Source organism: Alligator sinensis, unplaced genomic scaffold, assembly GCF_000455745.1.
Source record: "Alligator sinensis unplaced genomic scaffold, ASM45574v1 scaffold111_1, whole genome shotgun sequence".
In the NCBI taxonomy this organism is placed as follows: Eukaryota; Metazoa; Chordata; order Crocodylia; family Alligatoridae; genus Alligator; species Alligator sinensis.
Genome location: NW_005841875.1, coordinates 4,658,890 through 4,683,374, shown reverse-complemented (window position 1 = coordinate 4,683,374; position 24,485 = coordinate 4,658,890). Strand labels below are relative to the sequence as shown.

The window sequence follows — 24,485 nt, the reverse complement described above, 5'->3', positions numbered from 1 at the left end:
AAAAAGGTCAAATGCAGTGTAGAGACATGAGAAGAAGACTGGGGCTTTCCTACACCAAAGGGATCTTGTCGTACTTGGGAATTCCACAAGACAAATTATGGAGTGGGAGGAGAAGCCAAGATGCCTGTTCCAGCTCCTAGACAGTGACGGCTTCCCCACTCATTGGCTGCTGTACATACATGCATACCAGCTCTGAGTAAGGCCTGGCTCGCTTGCTTGGTGTATTGAATGACTCTGCCAGCTACAGTTGTACTTAGACGTGTTCCAGTTCAAATACTTGCCTGTTTTATTTATGAAAAAGCTCCACTGCACTGATACAAGAAAGAAGCAGAGATGCCAGGACCCCCCTCCTCTTTATACCACCAAAAAAACACAACTTCCTGAGCTCTAAAGGGGAGTGATTTTGAAATTCCTAGGTGTTTCCATGACTGTGACAAGTTAGCTGACTTGTCTCAGAGAATATCTCCTACGCAGACTGCTCTTTTTATGGAAGGAAGTAGAAAAATTGAGGTTATATGCTTCCTCCCCTTTGACTGTAGTTCTGCAAGGAAAGCAAATCATTTCAATTCCATGGCTAGCCTTTGTAGGGCCAGACTTACCACATGGGGTGATTGTCAATATAAGTTAATGTTAATGCCTAACAACCTTGACAGTGCCCCCGTTTAAGCTGAGGATCTGCAACTCAAAGGATTTTTCTTCCTGTTCATTCTTGTCTCCCTTCTGTACCTCTGATGAAAAGAAAAGATGCAGCCAGAAAAAAGTACAGTAAAAAACACCTCGGTTCAGGGTCAAGTACCCACGGCCAACGTGGCCTAAAACATTTGCTGTCATCTGCTACTGGCCTGAAGATTGTGCCCCATCCCTGTCAAATATTGGTCAGAACATGGTGGGCCACATGTTCCTGAGCCCTAGGCTTGATTAGTGCAATTCGGTACAAATAGAAATGAAATGAAGGAGCGTGAGAAGGCTCCACTTGGTACGAAACATGAAAGCTCCATGCAATATGATGGCACCATGCGGGTGCTTTATTCCCTGCACTGGCTTCAGAGTTTAAGGTCTCTCTTGGCTGTTGTAGAAGTGAAGGTGGTAAACTTGCTATCATTGTTGTGGGTTCTCTCAAGCATGCTGTGCTGCTCCGGTTGGCAGCTTTCCAAATGAGAAGCAATGTGACCCCAGCTGTGTGGGTGGGCTAATTAGCTTGGGGAAGGTAGTTGGCACTGCCAGTTTTGCTAATTAGCCCACCTGAAGCACCAGATGGCACTGGCTACCAAGTCTTCAGTTTATAGGTCAGCTTGCCTGTAGCACGCTTCAAGGAAGGATGGCCAATTTATCTTTTAAACATGCTCTGAACCTACTGTGGGATCACTCATGGCCATCTGGGACACCCTACCTCCCATCCAAAGCATGAAACTGTTGACTAACTAGGGGAAAGCTTATGACCAGAGAAGGTATAACTTTCTCAGGAGCTGGACTTAGACCCTGGAACTCTCTCCTTTTGACAGAAGAATTACAAGTGTAATTCCTCCCTTCACTTTAGCTTTTTCTTTATTTGTACTTCACACACATACAAAACCAATATGCAAATTAATTGGGCTGTTTTTCAGCCAGCTTGGGAGCGTTAAAAAAAAATAAAGGGAGAATAATTTTATTTTCTATATTTAACTGTGTGAATGGTGCTAAAAAAAAAAAGGGAATTGAGGCCTACAACTGTAAGCAGGTGGCTTGAAAGAACTTCAATCCATAATGGGCAAAAAATTACAGGCATCCTCAAAGATCAAGGATTGCAACATAGAAAAGAAGAGTTTTAAATATCTGCTGCTCAATTCTTTTCCTAGTATGTTGTTTTTAAATATGCTGCTCTGTAATGACTGTGAAGTGTGTAACGTTGGACGACCGCCTTGCTGACGGAAGCAGTGGATCCCTCTATGGAACGTCTGCTGCCACGTCAGGCTGGCATGTGCTTGTCACCAAACCTAACCATCTTGCCAATAAAAAAACATCAAGTCACCATCTCTTCTGGGAGTCAGCCACTTGCCATGTCCCAGAATCACCCTCTGTAGGATGTCTGTTGCCCTGTTGCTAATCAGCCTTTTTTTCCGTGCCGTTTGTTTGCAGCTAGGCTTGTTTTGTGGACAGCTGGGTAAATGGGTCAGCATAGCAGTAGATGCATAAGAGGCTGGAAAAAAATCCATTTCTTTGCCTGCCTTCCTAAGAAGTACGGTTCTCTGCTGCTTATGCCGGCTGTGTCTGCCAATCCCCTTGTAGTAAAGGATTATTTTCCTTTGGCCTTACAGAGTTCGCCATTTCAATCATTGAAAGGATGCAAGCACAGGAAATTCTGAGGAGTCTGCGGCTGCCTGAATTTGATGACTTCAGCCAATTTTTTCGCAACTTGCCGGCCACCGCGTTAGTGGGCATTGGTGCCTTTGCAGCTGTTGTCGCATACTGGTTTGCTAGCCGGCCGAAGGCTGTAAAGCCCCCATGTGACCTGCTGCTGCAGTCAGAAGAAGTTGAGGTAAGGCGAGCACTATTTATATTCAGACTTACAAATGCAGAGGTGTGACTGGAGGCTGTGGAATATAGATTTTGGGGGCTGATTCTACTGCCTTTTATCTTGCATAGGCATTTATAGCCCTGCAGTATGAGTAGGCTTTTACAACCACTTCACATGGGTGCAAGTGGTTCTACAGGATGTAAGGCTGCTGCAAACCAGGCTTTCCCTATTTATTGTGCATGCTCTGCAAGACACTTGAGCTGACTTACACAGGCCATTGCACCATAGGTTAATTTGACCCATGATTGCTTCTTCCTTTTAAACTCCTGGAAAACACCGTGATTCTCCCCCTTGTAGTCTGTATCTCGTGTAACCATGGGGCCCAGGAAAATTACAGTAAATGCCACTAAAAAGAAACCATAGTTTATTGTTTACACAAATGGTGACACTGATAATATCTGGTACCACTACGCACGTATGCAGTCATAGTGACTGCTGCAGGCTTGGTTATACTGTGAAAAATTACACCTTAACCAAAGCCTGGGGTGGACTTTTACCTGCTCCCGGTGCTTTGAAGGAGCCTTAAGTTGTAAATGAAGCTGTCTCATGTTACTTTTCAAGAATATTCTTGTATTTTCTCTCACATCAAATTAATACTACTGTGGGCTAAAAGTGTATTGATTGTTTCTCCTTTAACAGAATTTCACTGTCCTGAATGATAACAAGCATAGATAAAAATTGAGATGTCCTGTGATTTGTGATTAGAAGCAAGGTGATAGATTTCTTTCTCCCTCCTGGCTTCTGACTCCCCCTATGACTTAGGCAAGCCACTCAACTTCTCTCTTTCTTGGGTTGCTCACTCAGGAAGCAAGTCTGATAAAACCTGTCTGGAGTCCTGGGATGTTGAGAGAATTAACTGATGTTCATAAAAAAACCCCATTGAAATCTCAGTATTAAAAAGGCAGGTAATGATATCCATTATGGAAATGGACAAGGCAAGTTAGTTGCATTTCCATGAGATTCCCCATGTAAAACATCAGGTGCCCCACATTATTGGCTGAACTGTGCTCTCAACCCGACTGATAGAAATAGAAGGAAATGCAGGGTGCTAAGTGTTACTCTGGGGTTAGCCACAGTCACAATTGCTGTATGAAAGGAAATGGCCTCACTGGGGACGGTGAGTTCATTGAGCTGATTTGTGCTGCGTGAGTCTGAGGGTATTGTCGAGAATCTATCACATGGGAGCTGTTGTCACTAATATCCTCTCTCTCTCTCTCTCTCTCTAAAAGACAATACATAGGCAACAGCACATTGTGTGCTCATAGGCACAGGAACGTTAGAGATACCAGGGAGATGAGGGGAATGCACAACAGTACATGGCGCAAAGAGAGTCCAAAGCTATGGCTGAATTATTCTGGGAGGCTGAGTTAGTAGCAGAACTTGGCTGATTCCCTTGATGTCCAGATGTAGCAGGTGGTTTGTGTTTGCCAGCCCATTGCCTTTTGTGGAACGTTCAGGCTCTATGCATCTTTGTCCAAATCCTCTTTCCAGGCCCGGGACTGCTGTGGAGTTTCCAGGAGTTGGCTAAGGAAAAGATCTAGCCCCTCACTGGATCTACACACAGAAGAGAAGCCTCATTGCCAAAATAGCCTCCGTGCCTCATCTCCCTGTCAGGGACAATGGGGAGCAGATCCTCATTGCAGCCAGTCTACCATCTCCATCTTGTTCTCTGATTATCCCTTTCCTTGAGCAACAGGCAGCTCTCATGAAGGTGAAACCATAGCATACAGGAGAGTGAACATTACCTACATAGGGGGTGCATCTACACGAGATGCTAACTGCGCAGTAGACTAATAATACTGCACGGTAGCACGTCACAGCACAAACAGTGCTAATACACTGCTGCGCAGTATGATTAGGCTACTGCACAGTAGCATCACTAAAAAGGTGTGCACCGGCACTACTGGTCAGTAACTCCAGTTACTGAGCATTTATTTAGTACTTGATTATACAAGTATTAAACTTAATGTACAGTAACTGCAGTTCATTAATGAACGTGTAGATGTGCCCAGGGAGACCTACATCCTTCTTCCAAATCCTGCTGCATCAGGAGACAAATGTGTCCCAAAGTGCTGTTAGCATTCCCTTTTTAAAAGGGCGGAGAGCTTTTGCAGGCTATTCTCACTTTTGCTGCTGCACTGCCAAGCTACTGCATGAAGCTGCACTTAGCTCCACCTACATCGTTATCACTATGATTTCAGGGGTGAGGCTGTTAATAAATTGCTACAACCCAGAGTTCTGTTTGGGTTTCTTCCTCAGTAATAGAGAGTGCTGACAGAAGTGATGTTTTGTTGAACAACTGACCCCCTGAAAACGCTCTACAGCCATGCCCTGACAGATGTACACAGCTGCAGAGTGCTTTAAAAGGGTCCGATCACATGGCAAATGAACCCTCATTGCATGGGTTTTCAAATGAAGGTGCTAGAAAGTGGAGCACCTTCATTAACTTCTGTCAGTGCACTGGGAGCAGGGCTGGCCTGATGCAGCCCAGCTCTGCCACTGCTTTCTTCAGGGAGTTTGGACTGTGGTTTTCCCAGCCTGTGCTGGAAAGGGCAAGTGGACTGGGGGGCCTCCAATCCACCCACTCCACCTCCAGCACAGGCTGGGCAAACCCCAGACCGAACTCCCTCCTCTCCCTTTCCCTGCTCCCATGCTGAGGACAGCACTGGATCTAAGAGGCAGGGGTGGGGGCAGGGCTAGGAGAGAGGATGCAGACACGAAACTGGAGCTTTGATCCCCCAACCCCCTGGACCCAACAGGGAATGTCTGTTGGGTTGGGGCGGGGAGGGGGGTCTCTGTGACTCATGGCACTTCCCGTAAAGTGTCACAAGTTACAGCAGGGAGCCGCCCATATGTCAGCTTATTAGTTTACTGTTTACATTTTGCTTCCATCATTTACCAGTTTATAGTTGTTCTTCAAAAATCTTTGGGAGCATAAGTTGCCTCCAGCTCCAGTATGGAGTGCTATATGTTATGTTTATTTCTGGAGAAATTATCTCAATGCTTATTTGTTTTTTGGGGTGGTTTTTAATGTTTTTCCTGGGGGGGCGGCATTTATTTATTTTTTTCTGGAAGCAGTTTTCATGTTATATGAATGCTAAGGTTCATTTCACAATTTCATCTGAATCTCTTAACTTCTTGGGATGGTAACATATAGGCAGCTAGTGAACCTACTACGTGCAATGATTTCTACTCTTTTTAAACAAGCTGATTGTCACTAGCAGAGATGGTCAATGCTAGCATGCTGAGATACGTTTAGATTGTATGAAGTTGGAACTTTTCGTACATATATTTCTTTGTAACTTTTGGCTTCACATACAGCTTGAGGTAATAGCATTCCTCCTTTATACACGGTTACTTATATACAGTTATGATTTTTATATAGTGTTTATATAAAGCTGGTGAAAACCTTTTTACAATTAAAAACTGGCTTTGTGACCAAAACAAAAAATTTATGGAAAATAATTGCCAGAATATACTGATGGAACTTTCTGGTAGATATTTTTTCCATAAACTGAAAAATTGAACATCTGAAAAACATTTTATGGAAATTAAAAAAAAAAAACTATCCAATTTGCACATTTCTCTACTTTTCTTGATAAATGTCTATACTGAAAAGATTAGAGTTTTTATCTCACGGACTTTAAGGGAGCATGATATCTAAGATCCAGCATAAAAGTAAAAACATATTGTGCCTTTTGAAAGTTCCCTTTGATACCAGAATACGTATCAGCATAAAACAGGCAAATTTTGTGTTTGGCTTTACTGATTTTTGTCTGAGTTTCTGCTTGAGTTCTTTATGAGGTTGGTAGCAGTACCAGTATAGCATGTCAGTCTCTGTACTGAATAGAATATATATTTCATGAGACTACAAGGTATTGTTTTTGTTTTAAATATGAGCTACTTCATCCAGATGAAAATTCATGAAGAAACCAATGGTTGGATGTTCACAAAGTCAACCTGAAGAGTAATAGCACAGTAGAACAACGTAGAAAGCCACTCAATGGATTCTTCCATCATCCATTCTTCATGCAGCCCTTAAGACAAGCTAGGGTGTTTTTCTGAAAGATACGCTCTAGCTCTCAAGGAAGATACGGGCTTGATACAGAAATTGTTGGGTTGAGGACGTTGGGCTTTTTATGCAAGAGTTCAAGTGAGATGATCATAAGTTTCTTCTTGTCTTAAAATCATTGAATTGTTCAAAAAGTAAAAGCCATAAAGATATATTGTCCCATAAATAAGTGTCTGTTCCAAAATTCTGACTGGTTGGTTGTTTCCTGTGGACCTTTACAGTCTTCCCTTAACAAATAGATTTTGTTGAATATTTTTTATTAGGGAGGGTTTGCTAGATTTTGGCTTCTGTAGTATTTTTAAGGCCCTGCTATTTGTTAGGTTAGCCAGTTTCTTCATCCAGCTCTTCTGGGAACTTTACAATGTTACTATGACACTGAAGGATCCCTGTTAGATTGCTCTGTTTGTGAGATCTGTGAATGTGTTAAACCAGAGGTTTGAGTGACTTCTCTGGATGGGATTAACCTGTGCATTCATACATAGCCCAGTGTTGGCACAATGCTTCTAAAATAGTCTATCACCTGTTTCTTAAAGTGAAACCTGCGGTTGCAGGGGGGTTATTTTGAGCTGCGATTGTTCTAGACAGTGCAGGTTAAATAGAGTTAAGCCTGGAAAGTACTTACACAGGAAACCCCCAGAGTAAAACTAGATTGCTGCTGTGATGTTGCTGATTCAGTCCGTTTGAGTTACTATTACGCCAGTAGTCTAAACATGGCATTGGGAGATGCTGTGGTGATGGAAAGTAAGCTTTCTAATTCTACCAGGTGGAATCCTGGTTTAGTTGATGTCAGTAGACAAATTCCCCCTTTTGCAAGGGTAGGATGCGTTAGACCCCAAATGGCAAGCTGACACATTTCCTTTTCATTTTCAAGATAGTATTCATTTGGTATCTTCAATTCTTGTGTGTGCTATTCAGCCCCTATTGTATTACACCCAAGAAATAGCCACCATCAAAAAATTTATGACCGGACTGCAAAATTCTTCTGAATGACAGATACCGTATATGTGAGGTATCTAGGACGATATAGTTCTGAATGACTTATTCAATAAAGTAATCGATTAATGGCCTGCAAAATTTCATCTTAAATATATAACATTTTTAAAGGAAGAAGAGAAGTCAATTAAAACCAACCAAAGAGATTATTAATGATGTTTGTACTTAATGATGTTTGATTCTAGAAACATTCGTCCCTCATCCCAGTACATTCATAAATATTCTCAAAAGTTGTTTGGAACTTTAACTGTTCTAAAAAGTTAAAAGAGAAGTGGTAAGAATATAGATATCTATTTAGTTTCTTAGGAAAAAAAAGAAAGTTTTATGCCTGACTAGAATTTGTCTCTGTGTTAAGGGAGGGTGAAAGGGAGAAGTCATTTGTGATTGGAGTGACCGCAGAGATCAGTATCCAGTGGTGAAGTGACTCGTTTCTCAGGACCAACCCAAAAGCCTTGTACTCCTAGTTCATTGGCTGGGGGCTCAGTTATTTTCTTCCTCTGTTTTATGTACAGAACCGTAAGCTTTGGAGTGACAGAAAATGATTGAAAAAATCATTTATTAAAAAAGAAGTGTGCCTATGAAATGAATTGCACAGGATGCTTCACTTTAGAAAACCTGGTAGCTTTTATACGTTTCTGTTTTGGGGGAAGCAAAACAGCAGGGGTTTTGCGAGGGGTTGAGGGCAATATCAGCAAACCTTCCTGTCTGACTTCTATGGGTGATTTTAGCCAAAAGCAAGAATTTATGGCCAGGCTTAAACAACTCTATAATTCAGCATGTCCCACAAAAAAACACTTTTCATTACCTGGAACTCGCAATCCGTGTATTGTACTGGCTGCACACATGAGCTTATGATAGATCCATAAAAAATTATAACAAGCTTTGTGTTTGATACCACTGCTTGATCCTGTGCTTGATACCACTGCTTGATCCTGCAGCTTCTTCATTAGATGTTGTTTTCTTTTCCACAGGGCCTGGATGGAGCTCGGCGGTCTGTGATAGGGGACTGCCCACAACTGCTAACTCACTACTACGACGATGCAAGGACAATGTATGAAGTATTTAGACGTGGATTCAACATATCTGGTAAGTGTTTGATGACATGTAAGATCATCTCGCAGCCCCCCAGTGCTGCTGTCTGGCTGGTCAGAGGATAGAACTGGTTTTGTAGCCTTTACAAAGGACTGCCGTGTGATACTAGGAGAGCCCAGTCTTGTTTCCAGCAAAGTCCGTTAGAGTTTTGCCGTTGATTAAGGTTGGACTAAGCTGCTATGTCACTGTGCTGTTTGCTGCAGGCCACCTCCTATACTGGAAGCAGGGGCAGACTCAGAAAGGGTGTGACAGTGCAGTCACACCACACTTGGGCTGCGCCTTGCACCGTGCTAAACTCCTGGAGCTCTTTGGTACTTCAGTGCAGCTTCTGCTAGGAGCTCTGTATGTGCTGCTTAGTGCTTATGGCTATGCGCTCACTGCATGTAGGCACGGGCTCTGCCCAGGCTCCCTTCTTGCAGGCAGCTCTGGAGCCTGCTTCTCTTTGCTCTTCCCCTCCCCACCCCTGAACTGCGCAGCAGGAGAAAGGAGCAGGGGGGGGGGGGGAAAGAGCCTAGGAGAGAGGAAGGGGGGGGGGGGGGGGGGGGGGGAAGAAGCATTAGTGACTCACAGCCCCTGGTTTCACTCAGCTCCAAGGCTCTAGGCTGCCACTGCTCCTTCTGCCTCCTCCTTTCCCTGCTGCTCAATTCAGCGGCAGGGGAGGGGAAAAGCAAAAGCAGCAGGCTCCAGAGCTGCTTGAAAATGGGGACTCCAGGCAGATGCTGCAGCACTCCAATAGGAGCTGCTGAGAGCTCGCTGGCATCCAGGATCCAAGGTTTGTTGCCACATCCCCTTCAGCTGTATGGCACATGTACCATGAGCTCTCTTCACTGAGCATATGCTCCGTTCCCATGTCACAATCCTGGGTCTGCCCTTGACTGGAAGCAATGTAGCTGTGTCCACTTAGCACATCAGGCTGGCTATGTAGCTCTGCTGTATGACAGGGCTAGTTAAGGCACTCATGAAGTCTCAGAAATGCAGCTGCATTGCTTCCACTTTAAGGGGCAGTGCAGCATGCTTGAGGGTGCTGTTGTTGAGGGATGGTAAGTTCACTCTATAATCATAGCCTAAGGACCAACAATGTGTGGGCCTGTAGGGCTAAGTACAGACAGTCAAAAAACCTGACGGTGAGTCAATTCAATCTTTGCAGGTTAGTCTAAGCTGCATAGATTGAACCGATAAGGAAGCGAACAGGCATTCCCTTTTGATTCTTGAAATATAGCCACATGCTGGCAGTGGCCTGGGCTGAGCAAACAGCTTGGGCCAAGGCTAGCCTGCCCACCTTGCAAAGCATCCTGGGATGCTGGGGGACTGTGAGTTAACTTGAATATGGAGGGAATCTGGGGCAGAAGTTCAATAAAGTGATTTAACCTAAAACAGTGAAGTCTGATATTCCATCCATCTAGGTTTATCTTAAACCAGTTTCAGTCATTTTTGAAGTGGTTTATGAGCACTGAACTTCTGTTGTGTTACAGATTTCATCTGGTTTCTGATTCTTTATACCAGTTTATGTGTAATTTCTGTCCCTAGCCTAGGAGTTTTAGATGCAGAAGTAAAGAAAGTTCAGTCTGTTGTCAGCCTTTTTAACAACCACAACCAGCATGTCATCCATGAAGGCCCCTTCATGAGACACTACAGCATGAAAGTTATGGCAGTTTTGCTGAATTGGGCACTATGAGTAAATTTGCACTAATGCCAACAGGACACTTCTAAATCCCTTGGTTTTCTCCAAGCATTTAAATCACTTTGGCACATAAGAAAATGTTACCTTGTGACTTTATCTTTCAGTCTCCCAGGTGCAAAGTAAAACACTTACATCCATGTTGAAACATCTTCATAAGTACATTGGTTTTCAGAACTTCTGCACTGTGTGTGCAGCTTCAGAGGCAAGAGGCTTGCAGGAATGGGCCACTGATTTTGTAAATGGCAGAAGTTTTTGCAACTTGCTACCCACTTTGCCAATAAATTAAAGCCTTCCCACAGCTGAACTTCTTCTGTTGACCTACATCGGACATAGTGGTCTGTAAAAAGTGCTGCTTTAATTGAATAGAGATAAAAGAGTGGAGGCAGCACACAGGGAATAGAAAGCATAAAGAGAGCATTTATTTCACAGAAATTCAAGTTAGGGAAGTGAGCACAAAATCTCTCCTGGACTCTGACATGAATGTTATAGTTAATGTCCTAAAGAAAGGAACACAAGAGTGCTACTAAAATGTATAGTTTATATAGAACCCTCCATGGCCAAGTACAGAAGTTCAAAAAATCTCAGGCAAAATCAATTCAATCTTGGAAGTTTTTCCTAAGATGCCTAGACTGAATCAGTAACAAACTGAACTGATGTTCAGTGTTTGGGTGGCTAAGACAGGCAGAAGCGTGCACTGGCCCAGGCCAGGAGCCTGGGGGTGCTCATGTGCACCACCTTCATGGCCAGGTTGCCTAAGGCTGTTGAACCAGCAGTCCGGGCCTGATTGGCAGCTGGGATCTGGGGAGCAGAGGGGGAAGGAGCACCCACCAGGGTCTTCCCCCGCTCAACCCTCCAGCTCCTAACCTGGCTGGGCTCACCCCAGCCATGCACCTTCCCCAGCTACCAGCCTCTGAGAGAGGAGGGGTGCAAGGGGGCAATGCACCCACACCCCAACCTGCACTGCCTCCCTGCCGATGGGTCTGCATCTTTTCAACCCCCCAGCTCAAACTGGGCTGGGATCACCCAAGGCCTGACCATTTCCTAGCTCTCTGCCTGCAAGAGAGGCAGGCCGCCCCAGCCCATGTCTGCTAAGCATGGAGGGGAAAGCACCCTGATGGGGGCTCCCACCCCCTGCTTCCCCCCACCCCACTCCGGGAGGCAGAGGGCTGGGGAAGGGCGGGAGCTGGCTTGAGCTGTCAGGGAGAGAAAAGCCCTCTCCCAGTGGGTGCTTTCCCCCTCCCCCCCCACGCTGGGCAGACCTCAGCTCTTTGGAGGTGGATGGCTGAGGAGGGGGTGGGTCTGAGCCAATCCCAGTCTGGTCAGAGGTGCAGGGGGCAAGCAAGAAGCTCCTGGGTGGGGGCTTCCCCTCCCCATCCCCCAGACCCTAGCTGACGGAGTGAGTGCCAGGCGGGATTGGGGAGGGGTAAGTTACCCCCCTCCAGGAGGCAGATGCTAGGGAGAGGGCAGGGCTGCACTGGTCCCTGCCTGGCTTGCTGGACTGCAAGGGAGGGAGCAAAAAACTCCCACCACAGGGGCTTTTCCCCCTGGGGCTAAGGAGGCCTGGGTGTCTGTTCCCACTGGGCTGACAGGCCCAGGCCTTTTACACATGCCCCAGAGGTGGGGTGGGGGTCAGTGCTTTAATTAGCGTGGCTCTGAGAACCACTGTAATTAAAGGGCCACAGAGGCTTGTGTATCAGTGTCTCCGTGCTTAAAAAGGGTGTTGAGGGCACTTGAACTAAAGCTCGTTCGATAAGCTTTAGTTCAAGTGCCCCGCTGCCATTTTGAAGTGCGGGGATGCTGATACACGAGACGTGGTGGCTGGCTGGAGCATGGTAATTACAGTGCATCAGAGATTAATTGAGTCTGCTCCAACACACTGTAATTGCAGCGCATAGGAGAAGCCTCCGTGTTCGTGTATAAGCACCCATTGTGCCTTAGCTCTGTGACAGCTGAGGGCATGGCCAGCCTTGGTCCATTGAAGCAGACGGTACAGTACAGTACAGGGTTGCAAAGCATCCTGGGATGCAGGGGGGGCTGTGAGTTAACTTGAATCTGGGACAGAAGTTCAATAAACTGATTTAACCTAAATTAGTTAAGTCTGATACTACACCCATCCAAGTTTATCTTAAACCTGTTTCGGCCATTTTGAAAGCACTTTATGTGCACTGAACTTCTGTTGTTTTACAGGTTTAAACCAGTTTCCAATCACTTAAACCAGTTTATGTGTAACTTCTGCCCCTAGCTTAGATGCCTAGTATGCAAAGGAATTAATGAGCATTCATTGTCTGTCTTCCTGTGTTTGAACAGTGACTTCCTTGTTGGCAGGACTAGTCTGAGTAAGGCAACAGGAGCCAAACTGGAGTAGCTGAAGATGACAATTCCTTAAGTTTTGCCTTTTCACCCTCTGCGTTTAGGTACAAGCTGTTTCTTTTGTCCCCTTGCTAGCCTCAGAATATCTGCGCAGGAGATACAAAAATCAAAGAGTGGAAAAGGGTTTGACCTTTATTAAAGGGAGCTTTGTAAGCCCAGGTTTTCATTATATGAGTTTTGAATCTGAGAAATCTTGGACTGGGAGTGTGAATTCCAGCCTCTTAATACCAACATGGACTACATGGACTACAGCTTGAGGCCCTGGGCAAAGTCACTCCAATTCCATTTCCCATATAAAATTTAAATTGATAATATTTACTTAAATTTTAAATAGACATATCACAGCCATTGCCGTGGACTCTGGCTTTTGTTCTCTGTAAATTTAAGGCAACACTCTTTAAAAGTTATTTGTGTGTCTATATATGAGAGTAATAAATTGAGGAAAAGACAAACAGAAAAAGGCGCATGTGTGTGAGAGAGAACGCACAGAAAGACACGTATATCCTGGAGGTCCTAATCAAAGCCACATGAACCCCACGATACTGCAAAATTTGGGTGAATCCACCCCATGTTGTAGAACTGTGCTCGGGAAGCTAAGTTGCCATTTTACAAAGATTTCTAGATTTTGTGCATTATGCTGAAAGCTTCCACTCTTTTCCCAGATGGCAAATGACCACATTTTCCATGCCTTTTCCCCTGATAAATTTTACAGTGCATGTATACATTTTTAATACAAAATTTTGCACCAACTTTAAAATTTGAAAAAGTATTTAAATGTAATTGCATTTCAGTTAACTTGAATGACACCTAGAATAATGTATGAAGTCTATATTAAGTGCACTAAAAGCCTTCATTCTTTTTATTTAATTATCTCAGAATATCCAGTCTATGTTGTTATTACTACTACCAGCAATATATGTGATAGGCAAGGATCTAATTGTGCTAGATGTAGTACAAGGACAAAATGCCCTGCCTCAAAGAACTTGCAGTTCCAGCTTCTTTTCATAGCATTTAGGTCAAACCTGCTGCAGGTTCATGGGTATATGATGCCTTTTGGGGAATGCTGATGATTTGAACAAAACATGCTTATTTTTTTCAATGTCACTACAACCCTCAGTGAAGTAGTAACTGTTTTACATGATGCAATATGGTGATGTGCAGCATAAATTCCTCAGTAGAGAGCTGGATTATGTGAGATGAAGTACAGAGAAAAAAGCATAACATCCCAAATCCTCATCTCCTTTGCACAGTGAGGCATATGGCTTTGCCTTTCACTCATTTGTAGAAGTTCATTTTTATTAGTAGTAGTTTTCTTTCTTCACAAAGCTTAATTTAAAGAGCACCCCCCGCCTTTAATCCAGTGGGAGGTGGCGTTGGCATGAAGGCATTTGCCAGACAATAAAGTTCAAGCTAAATTAGGAAAAAGATGTTTCAATGGTACTGCTGATGTGTTCATTGTTATCACCACCTCTTCTCCTTTGAATAAAGTCTTGAAATAGTCTGTTTAGGAGCTTGTATATCTATCCTCCATTATGTAGGATTGTCTCACCTTTAGTTTGACAGCACCCTACCTAAACTCTGGCTCCGAGAAATGTGGATTGACTTTGCTAACGACAAATAGCTTATTTTTAGAACGCTGAGTGCTCCGGGCACTGTGCAGTGCATTAGCTCTTGGCTCGGAGACCCCCATAACTTTTTAATCTTTGTTTATTTTGTTTAGAAAATGGTCCCTGCCTAGGATTCAGGAAACCCAAGCAGCCTTACCAATGGTTGTCGTATAAGGAGGTGAGGTTATTGTGAATCTCTTTCAGCCTTTCGCCAAGAGTTGTTAGCCTTTCCATCCAGAGGTAACTGCTTTTAAAAAGAACTCTAAAAGTGCACGTGATCCACAGGGAACTTGGTAACGTTCGGTTTGACCATTTTCTTCTTTTTATTTGGGGCTGACCTTCGACATCTACTGTAATCCTTCTATGCTTCTACTAAGTTGTCGCATTGCAGGTCTGAGAGCTTAGTAATGACTAATATTACAAATGTACAAAACATCCATCCTTTTCAAGTTTCAAAGCTTGGGTGCAATCCTGCTTGGTTTATTTATGCTTGTAGTTCCTTCGTGCTTCAATGGGCTTATAAGTGTGATCAGACACCAATACAAGCATTTCTGGTGTGGGATAGTGGTGCAGTATTACCCAAAATACTATATTATACTGAGAAATACAAGCTGTTCATTAGCTCATAGACCAGAAATAAAAAGCACTACAACAAGTTAAACTGATGAAGGGAGTTTTATGTAGGTAGAATTGAATGATTAGAGCTGTAATATGTTCAAGGCACTACACTGAAAGTGTCATGAGATTTCTGTTGGCTAGAGGGGAGATGAGTTCCAGTTTTATGTATTACCCAAAAACATACTGGAGCCCATCTACCTGGGTATAATTCATTGACATTTTCAGTTAATTACATTCCTCTTTCTTATCTGTTCTTTCTCTCTCCTGCTTCCAGGTCGCTGAAAGAGCAGAAGCTTTGGGATCAGGATTACTTCAACAGGGATGCAAGGCATCAACAAGCCAGTTTATCGGAGTCTTTGCACAAAACCGTCCAGAGGTGAGATTTTAGTTTGACCTTATGCAGCATTAACATTACTGAGTTTTGATCTTGCCTTAAATTTTTAATCTATCAAGTGGTTTTAATCACTTCCTCTCTTTCTCTCCCCACCCCACCCTGCCTTTTTTTAATATTTCATTCCAGTGGATCATTTCTGAACTGGCTTGCTACACCTATTCTATGGTGGTGGTCCCCCTATATGATACATTAGGGCCTGGAGCCATTCGTTACATTATCAATACAGGTAACAGGTGTTCACATGATTCTTTTCTTTCCTGTTTTCCCAAAGAAAGATGCTTTCACTCATTGAATCATTTTGGCTGGAAGTAATCTTGGCTGGTTTATATAGTATGTCCTTGCATACAATGATAGGATTGACTTTATTATTCCTCGATTTAACCCTAATAGCTAGGTTTTATACATATCCAGCTCTTCATTCCTTTGCTGCTTGTCTACTGAGGAATTCTATGTCAAGTTTTAAAAGTTTTTCCTAACTTATAACACGTATACTTTCTGTGTTACAAATTGAGCACATTTCTACTTATTTTGTTTTTACCAAGTAGTGTAAATTATTGATCCTATCCCATAATAACCCTGCTTTTTTACTTTGAACATTATGGATTTGGGATCTTGCCATTCTGCCTCATCTACTGGGTTCTCTTGCATGGCAGGGTCTGTGCTATCATGTAACTCAGCATTCCCATAAAAAATGAGATACTCTTCCTACAAAAAGAGCAAGTCCTGAGCAGGAGCACTTCAGCACATGCTCAGCTATAAGCACTAAAGTCTCATGCTCAAAGTTAAGCTTCTACTTAAGTGTTTCATGAGATTAGGATTTAGAATAGCAAAAGCAAAATGGAAAAACTTTGTTTTGGTCCCAGTCTATAGGATTGTTTTTAAAGGCCAGTCTAAGATATACAAATGTAGAAGAGCAGCACAGATTTTTAATGTCAGATAGCTTTATATTCAATAAGAAAAACAAGAATCTGAACACACCATTTTTCCTCATTTTCCTCAAGACATCTGGAGTCTACTTTAATTTGTATTTTTGTGTAAACCATGGGCCAGATCCTGCGCTGATATAAGATGTCAGTGTGTAATTAACTGTTTCTGCAGTTTGAAGATTGAATCCTATCTGTCTGTTCTTTTTAAACCAACTTTTCTCTTTTGCATACTGTCCTTGCACTGCATCTTTACGTTACAAATGTCCTGTGCCCACAAAAATTGATAATAGGTCCTCCCTCCCCTTTCCCTCACCTCCACTTCCCGTAAACCTCCAATGGAGCTACAGTTTGCAGATGGCATTTCAGGTTGGCTGAAGGAGAGCTTTGCTTTGATTTTTGTAGCTGCAGGATGGTTCATGATCACAACAGCAGTCAAACACTGACAAGATCTATCCAGCAAAGCTTGTTATCTCAGTGTTACTCTGCTGTTCCTTTTATAATTTTGGCTGCTACCATTTTTTAAATATCCTGTTTATAGTAGGAATTCTGTACCATTCAGGGTTTTCTTTGTCCCCTCAGTTTTGATATTTTTTTAACCAAATCCTGAAATAATTGTACCTGCCACGCTGTTCGTTGTGCTGCGAGCCAATGTTTGCTTTAAAAGTCAATGGATTTCACATGTCCTCATCTGTGCTGTTCAGAATTGATTCATAACAGCAAGGGTTAAATACTAAAATGAAATATAACATTTATTATTAAAATATAGATAATTCCAAGATATAACGGGAGAAATATAAAACATGTCAAAGACTGATTAGTGATCACTATGAAGCCAGTGTTTACATTGAAACAAAGGTTTTTTGAAAACTCCTGTTTTTTGTTTTTTTTCTTCTCAGCTGATATTTCCACAGTAATTTGTGATAAACCAGATAAAGTCAGAGTACTACTGGATCATGTGGAGAAAAGAGAAACACCGGGCTTGAAGTCTATCATTCTGATGGACCCTTTTGAGAAGGACCTAAAAGAAAGAGGGAAAAAATGCGGAGTGCGCATCCAGTCCATGCAGGAAGTGGAGGTGCAGTTTCTATCCCTCTTTTAACGTGCCCTTGAAACCAGTCAGTATATACTGGGACATGTGGCTTGGCATAAAGATAATGACCAGTACCCCTCAAGGGCAAACAAAAACCTCTTTTCTACCCTATTAATATGATACAGCATGCAACAAAGCAGTATAAAAGGATGCTGCTTAATATTACTTTTCGGCAAAGGGGGGATCCATAATTTCAGAAATCCTTGACTCACTTCCCCGGTAAATGATAAGATGTCAGCAGCACTGAAGCCAGGCAATTTTAAATCTACTTTAAGTGAATTATCCTGGCAGAGTTCAAATGATTGCACTTGCCAATTAAATAACTGACCCAGCAAGAATCAATTCAAATATTATTTGGTGAAATCCAGGAGTCGCAAGAATGCAAAAAACAGTTTATTATGGATGAAGTTAAATTATTATTAGCAAGGGCTCAGGTCAGCTACATTTTCTCTTCTATTCCACTTACTTTATTTTACACCCTTGTTACCAATAGACCTTTTTTTAAACTGCATCTTGTAAAGATGTCAAGAGAGGATTTTCCTGCTCCTGTCCCTTTTCCTTTATTAATACTCAGTTTCTGTATTAGCCCACACAGGTGCGAGTGCTAATAATTTTTCTTAATTTAATTATTGCAGGATTGTGGCCGTGAGAGTCGGCATGTCCCTGTGGTGAGTCAAGTCATTCTTGTCTCCAGCTTTTGCTTGCAGATAACTACTGTAAACCCATTTCAGAAATGAAAGACTTCAGTTTGCCGTGGTGTCCTGACTAGAATATTCCTCAGTAGGAGGTGACAGATAGTGAAGATTTCATTATTTTCCTCCCATGGTCTGATTAATGGACTGCCATTTTTGAGATGTATGTTATTTGCTTCATACACTCTAGCCTAGTACGCTAAACGGGAGTGCATTGCAGAAGCTCAAGAAAAGCATTTTAGAATACGAGATCCTTCACTGTACTTTAAAGAGATTTGTGAATGCAAAGTAAAGAAATAAGCAAGGTAAATTAGGTTAATCATCTTTATACATCTGCTAAAAATTCATTATTTCAGACTTTACATTTCAGAAATTACATTCATATAGTAGTGTCATTTTTCGAGAGCAGATTAACTATCATTTTAAAAAAAAGGATAGCACCCCTGCCTTTTTGTTGTTAGAATTGAGGCTGGTTGTTGCAAACCTTGGCTAATAAAACAGCGAGGGTGTAAGGTGGGGTTTAAGGTTTGGTTCGGGGGTGTGCTGGCTTTGACTAGGTAGGATGATGTGCTAGCTGGCCAATTTGGAATAGTTTTTTTGTTGGGGCTGATTGGCTGCCCTAGGCTGAGATTGCAGTTACAGGTTACAGTAAACTTTGTGTTTTATTCAAAAAGTATTTTCTTGTTAGGGAAAAATAAAAACCCTCTTGAAGGGAAAAAAACTTCAAGCAGGCCTACTCTGCTGACTTCACTGGGGTTTGAATCAGACCCCAAGAATATTCATTAAGTGTGTCCAATGCAATCCAACAGCTCCCACTTATTGCTGCTCCTTTTGTTCTTCCACATTTTCAGATCCATATTTGGGTTGCATGAACTGTCCAAATGAAGTAAGGATTTATCCATGTGCGTTTAATTAATTATAAATCAAAGCACAGAATTACAATGCAGGCTACAATTAATGTAATGACCTTAACAATTGTGATTGAGTCTTTGCACCTGGAATCCTTACTCAGGCAAAACTTCTGAGTATCTCATGTGAGGACAACAAGACTTTCCCTATGATGCTGGAATCCATCTTTGTGATCTGCTTATAGACATCTCTAATCATTTTATAATAAAATGTTGCTGAAGGTGGAAACTTAATACAGATCCCTCCTCCTTCAGTTCTGCAAATCCAGTATATAACTATTACTTTAGTGTAAATTCTTATTGGAGAACTGCTTTTATAACCCTTCTCTCCAAGAGACTCGCTGCACAAAGTCAACTTCTCCTTATTGTAAAATCCCTTATTTTCCTGATATTAGCATTTAAATTACTCGGCATAGCGTCACTAATAGTGCTGGGAATAAAGCAGCTGTGTTTGGCTGTTTTATTCTTGTTGAGATATCTTTCCTGAAACAAATAAGGGACAGGCCCTGCAAATACTTATGCACATGAGTAGCTTCATTCTATAGGTCTATCCTATTGAAAACAATAGTGTAGGACCGGACCCTGAAAAAGCAATTACAGAATTATATTGGAAGAGGATTTTGTGTTCTGTGCAGCAGCGTTGCAAGTCCTTTTCATGGCTTTCGTGACACTCTCTCTGATTCCATATCACATCAACTCATCGTCAATGTTCCTTCGGAAAAGAAACAGTAATGCGAAGCAGCAGCTTGCGATGGTTGGCTGCAGCACTGTCATGTGTTATCTCCTGATCGAGCGTAAGGTGACGTGTGTCATCCCTGCACAGCGTGCTTTCTGCAGCATGATTAAATTCTAATGCTAAGTCACATTGATTTAAAGTGGTATTAGCCTAGCTTAACCAATGCACCCTGGGTGGATTTTTTCCCCTTCAGAATCTGGAGAACCCGTTGGTGCATATTTCCTAAGACTCAGCATGTTGAGCATTTCCAGATTTTCAAAAGTAGACACCTTTTTCACAGATGCACCCCAACTCACAGCAGGCTGGATTTTAGAAATCCTCAGCTCTTACAGCTACTGTTGATTTAAAATGTAGAAGAGGGTCTGTTGGTAGCTCTGAAAGTTAGTTTCTAATTACAGAGGGACCCAAACATGCCTACACAGTGTCCCTGGAGAGATCAGGAAGGGACATTTTTTGAACCTGGCCTGCCCAGCCATGCCAAAAACGTGTCTCTGGAACCACTCTGGAATGTCCCCCCCACAGCTGCTCTCAAATACGCTGAGGAGAGAGGTTTCAAGGACAATGAGGAGAATGCCCTTGGTGCAGTTTCACCACTTCATTTTCCCATTTGCTGTGTATAAGCTGAAATGGGGGTGCGCCATGCTCAAGCACGTTGCTGCCTGAGAGATCACATTTGAAAATCTTAACTTCAATGTGTAGATTAAGACTGGATGAAGAGCAAAGATGTGATTTCCCAGAGAATTTAATAATATCCCATGGTCAAATTATTTATGCTTCTAAGTAAGCATGACAATGCTTGGAAATTCCAAAACTGTCCCAAATGTTATTTTGTCCCCAATAATCATTCTGGCAAAAAATTAGCACAATAAAAGTACTGTTTATTATTTTGGTTGTTCGCCAGTTAGAAGGAAGAAACACATCCATGTGACTTACAGAACATAACATGGAACAAGCAAGCGGAGGATACTTGAAGAGAAGACTCTGTAGACAATCCTGTGTTCACCCTAGTTCTCAGATGCTTATTAAATAACAGAACTGATGAAAACCAGAGCTGTAGCTTTAAATGCTTTTCCAAACAACAAAAGGGGCCTAATTCTTGATGGATACTATTTTAATTAGTAACTCAAATGGCTGCAGTGCAGATGCTTAAGGGCTATGGGTTGGGTTTTTTTTCTTTTTTAATTAGGGAATATAGCATGTTCCCTAGGCAAGGATCTTGTATGATGGACTAACCACATTAAAGCATGCTCCTTAACACATCTAGAGTAAAACCCAGGAGAAAAGAATCGATTTACTTCCTATTGGGAGACTCGTACGATAGAAACTTTATCTGACAGGGTTGAAATCGGATTGGTATGATAAACGAGTACAAAGGCTAATCCACTGCTATGATTGACCCTATAATTTTTGATTGATGTGACCTTGTAAGTCTCTTGTTTTCCTTGTGTTTTTCTAGCCTCCTCGACCAGAAGATCTATCAATTGTCTGTTTTACTAGTGGCACTACAGGTAACGGCATTTTAAATGTAGTACATTTATTACATTAGAGTAATCAAAAACACTCTTAATAACAGCTCAGTATGCATTAACTGTCATACAGATATGGCAGTGGGAGATATTTTATATATTTAAAAAAAAGAGTTATCTGTGTGTATGAAAATGTAACGTGCATATTACAAGTCTGATTAGACTGGAATGAAAATACAAATTTTGTTCTCTGGCATTCATCAAAATAGATATCTTGGCAATGTGATTTTACAATTGCAAAGAAATGTTCTGTCCATGCCTCCTTGGGCACTGCATTGTTTCTCATTTTGCAGTATATCTATGGACCTATTGGCTGATTGTTTGTTTCTTTCTACAGATGTAAAAAATAGAGAGCCTAACTGACACTTAATCCCTGAATGCATCATGCCATAAAAACATTATAAACCATAACTTAAAGGCAAGCCAAAATACAAACGTGGATTCAATGCTTTTCCACAAGTGCTCTTCAAGCACCGGTCTGAAAACATATCATAATGCGCAGCATTGTCTACGGAGGAGGAGTACTTTCCAGAAATGTTCACTCTTTCTTAAGTACTGATCAGAGTACTGCTATTCTGTCCACATGCGTCTGTTCTCAGGGTTGTCTGCCACTTTATATTATCCTCTAGCATCCTCAAAATGGCCTCCATTATGTTAGCCAGGTAGGAGTCATCTTTTGAAATTGAATTACTGTCTGATGGGACATCTGAGAAGGAAATTTCCTGTTGTTTAATCAGCTTAGGAAGCAGTCTGTGCAAGAGACTGGCTGGTTAGCCTACCACCTACTGGGAAAGACTTGTATTGCAGAACAGGTAAATGGGCTCATTTATCAGTTCTAAGTACAGTACTTGATTTTTCTAAATCTTCCAAAAGGCAAATTTCCTGAATCATTTGTGTTTTGCTTTGAGAAACTGCCTGGGTTTTTCTGTGTCACCAAGAACACAAACCAGCGCATAGTAGGAAAGAAGGTTTTACAGTTCTATACAAATCGTGCAATGGGTATCCTTAAGTAAAGACTGGCTGCAAGATAATATAAGTGCTTATTGGGGTGTGCTTTCCAAATATTGATGTACCACTGCAAAGTCAATATTATTTCATGGCCTTCGCTTACCCTTTAATGGCATCCATTGTACCTAAGAAAGGGGTCTTGTAGACTAGCCTAAAAGACCATTGGTAAAATAGCACACTATATCCAAGTAGAAAATCTGATTTTGCTGTGTTCTGAGTTGAGGATGTTGTAGATCCAGCTCATTCTGCTCCCATACAGGGGGCAAAAGTATTTTCCTTCTCAGCCGTAAGCCTCTGGGCAACTCAGGATCTACACCAGCCTTCTCCCTGTGAAGGTGTTCACAACTCCTTGGTCAGAAACAAAAAGGGCCTCCTTGGGCTGGTACAGCAACTGAAGGAAGAGCTATTACTGCTTTCTTGCTGAGAGCGCTCTCAAAGGCTCCAATGGCAGAAGAATTAGTCCGGGAATTGGCAGACAAGGTTTCTTGGATGAATTTGATATCTTTTATTAGACCAACCCAAATAGTTGGAGAATAGTTATTAAGCAAGTTTTCAGGTTCAAAAACCCTTCGTCAGGCTAAGGAAGTTTCAGCAGTTGGTGTGTGCTCCTCCTGGATGGAATGAAAAGTAAAGAAGCCAAGAGGCCGGGAATTGGCGGCATTCTAGGTTTATGTGGGGTTTTAAAGTGTGAAGAAAATCTAGAGGAAATCATTCCTTTATGTCACTTACTGTTTTCAGATACTTTTTATGCCACATAGTGGTTTATTCTGGACAGAAGAGGAAAAGTAAACATGTGGAAAATGCCTATTGGTATTTCGGTAGGTTCAGACATGAAGCTCTGCTGAAGAGTGTGACAGAAAAACACACACCTTAGATTACTGTATGCACAATCAAATGATCTGGGAGAATTACCCCAGATTCATTTTCCTGGTAGAAAAACTTATCCTGAGACACTGCGCAGACAAGGGGCCTCTGTTCATGCATCTCAGTGTGCGCTGCAGGCTCCCTTAGTTAGCCTGAAGACAGATGGCAGCAGCGCACAAAGCAGCCCTGATTGGCTGTCCCAGACTGCTCAAGGTCAGCCTGTGGAATGTGGTATTGTCAAGGTGGGGTGTTATGCTCCCTGCTCAGCTGAAGCAGCAGAGTCCAATGAGTGACATACTTTTCCCGGGAAGGATGGGAGTGGAAGTACCCTGGGACGCTAGAGGACTGTGCTGTGGCTTCTCTCAGAAGAGAACATGTACAGACACAGAAACTCTCCTGACAGCGATTTAACCTTGGTTATTCCCAGGTTATTTTTCTCCTGGTACAACCATTTTTGCTCTGGGAGAAAAATCTTGAACATCTGTACACTCATGGTTTCTCATAGGGGAGGAGCAGCTCTCCCAGGAGAAACCGAATGTCTGTATGTATGTAGACTAAGAGGGCAAATGAAAGGCCTGTCTACAGAGTCCCTCTAAACTTGACATTTCAAACTGCCGGTCACCTTCAGCCCGAGCACTTCTAGAGGTCATGGTCCACATCCTTATAACCCCCAAACCCATCACCTATGCATCCTCTTGTGCCAGAATATCTGAGGTTTCCCTGCAGGGTTAATCTACCTGAGGATTTTACCTGGTGATGGTAATACTCCTGGGATTTTTAAGCATTAAGGTGGAAGTACCTGGCCCAAATTGGGCCGCAGGATAATATAGGTATAATAACATGTAATGACTGTTGAGACAGTGTCAAGCCTTTTTAAAAATGTATTTTTAGATAAAGCTTTAAAAACGCCTTCTGTGTCTTGAAACCACTATTTATAGAAACATCTAATTACTTTCATGTTTTTAGGTTTAAAAGCAACTTGTGGTTGTTTATTAATAAACTCAGGAGTTAATTTTTAATATGCTTTTTTGTCATTCGTAGGATCAGATGTGTCAAATTATCTTACAAAGGGATGAGAGGTGTTGATTCCAATATTTGGACTCATGTTAGAAAAGGGCCTCACTTCATTGTTGTATTTAGCATCACCATGAACCAGCTTGAGGCAGTGGCTGTTGCTAAAAACGAAAATGTGCATAGAACATCATTATGCAACTGCATATACTGATTTGCTCTGAAAACTGTCCTTCAATTTTTTGAGGACAAACCAGTGACTAATGTTCCAAAAAGTCTGTCTCCAACAGAGCACATTGGGGTTTCTTTGGAGGCATATTGGATGTTTATGAGGTTTTCATGG

At 42.2% G+C, this 24,485-nt stretch overlaps 1 protein-coding gene across 1 annotated transcript in view; it reads left to right on the top strand.

The window, feature by feature from the left end:
• Window positions 1-24,485, top strand: part of ACSL6 (acyl-CoA synthetase long chain family member 6) — a 72,316-nt gene that overhangs the window by 9,494 nt on the left and 38,337 nt on the right. Inside the window, exons 2-9 of the mRNA XM_006017217.3 lie at window positions 2,295-2,515; window positions 8,591-8,705; window positions 14,483-14,547; window positions 15,262-15,363; window positions 15,508-15,607; window positions 17,204-17,382; window positions 18,033-18,065; window positions 21,190-21,241. Coding sequence (XP_006017279.1) covers window positions 2,295-2,515; window positions 8,591-8,705; window positions 14,483-14,547; window positions 15,262-15,363; window positions 15,508-15,607; window positions 17,204-17,382; window positions 18,033-18,065; window positions 21,190-21,241 — 867 coding nt within the window. The remainder of the gene's footprint in view (window positions 1-2,294; window positions 2,516-8,590; window positions 8,706-14,482; window positions 14,548-15,261; window positions 15,364-15,507; window positions 15,608-17,203; window positions 17,383-18,032; window positions 18,066-21,189; window positions 21,242-24,485) is intronic.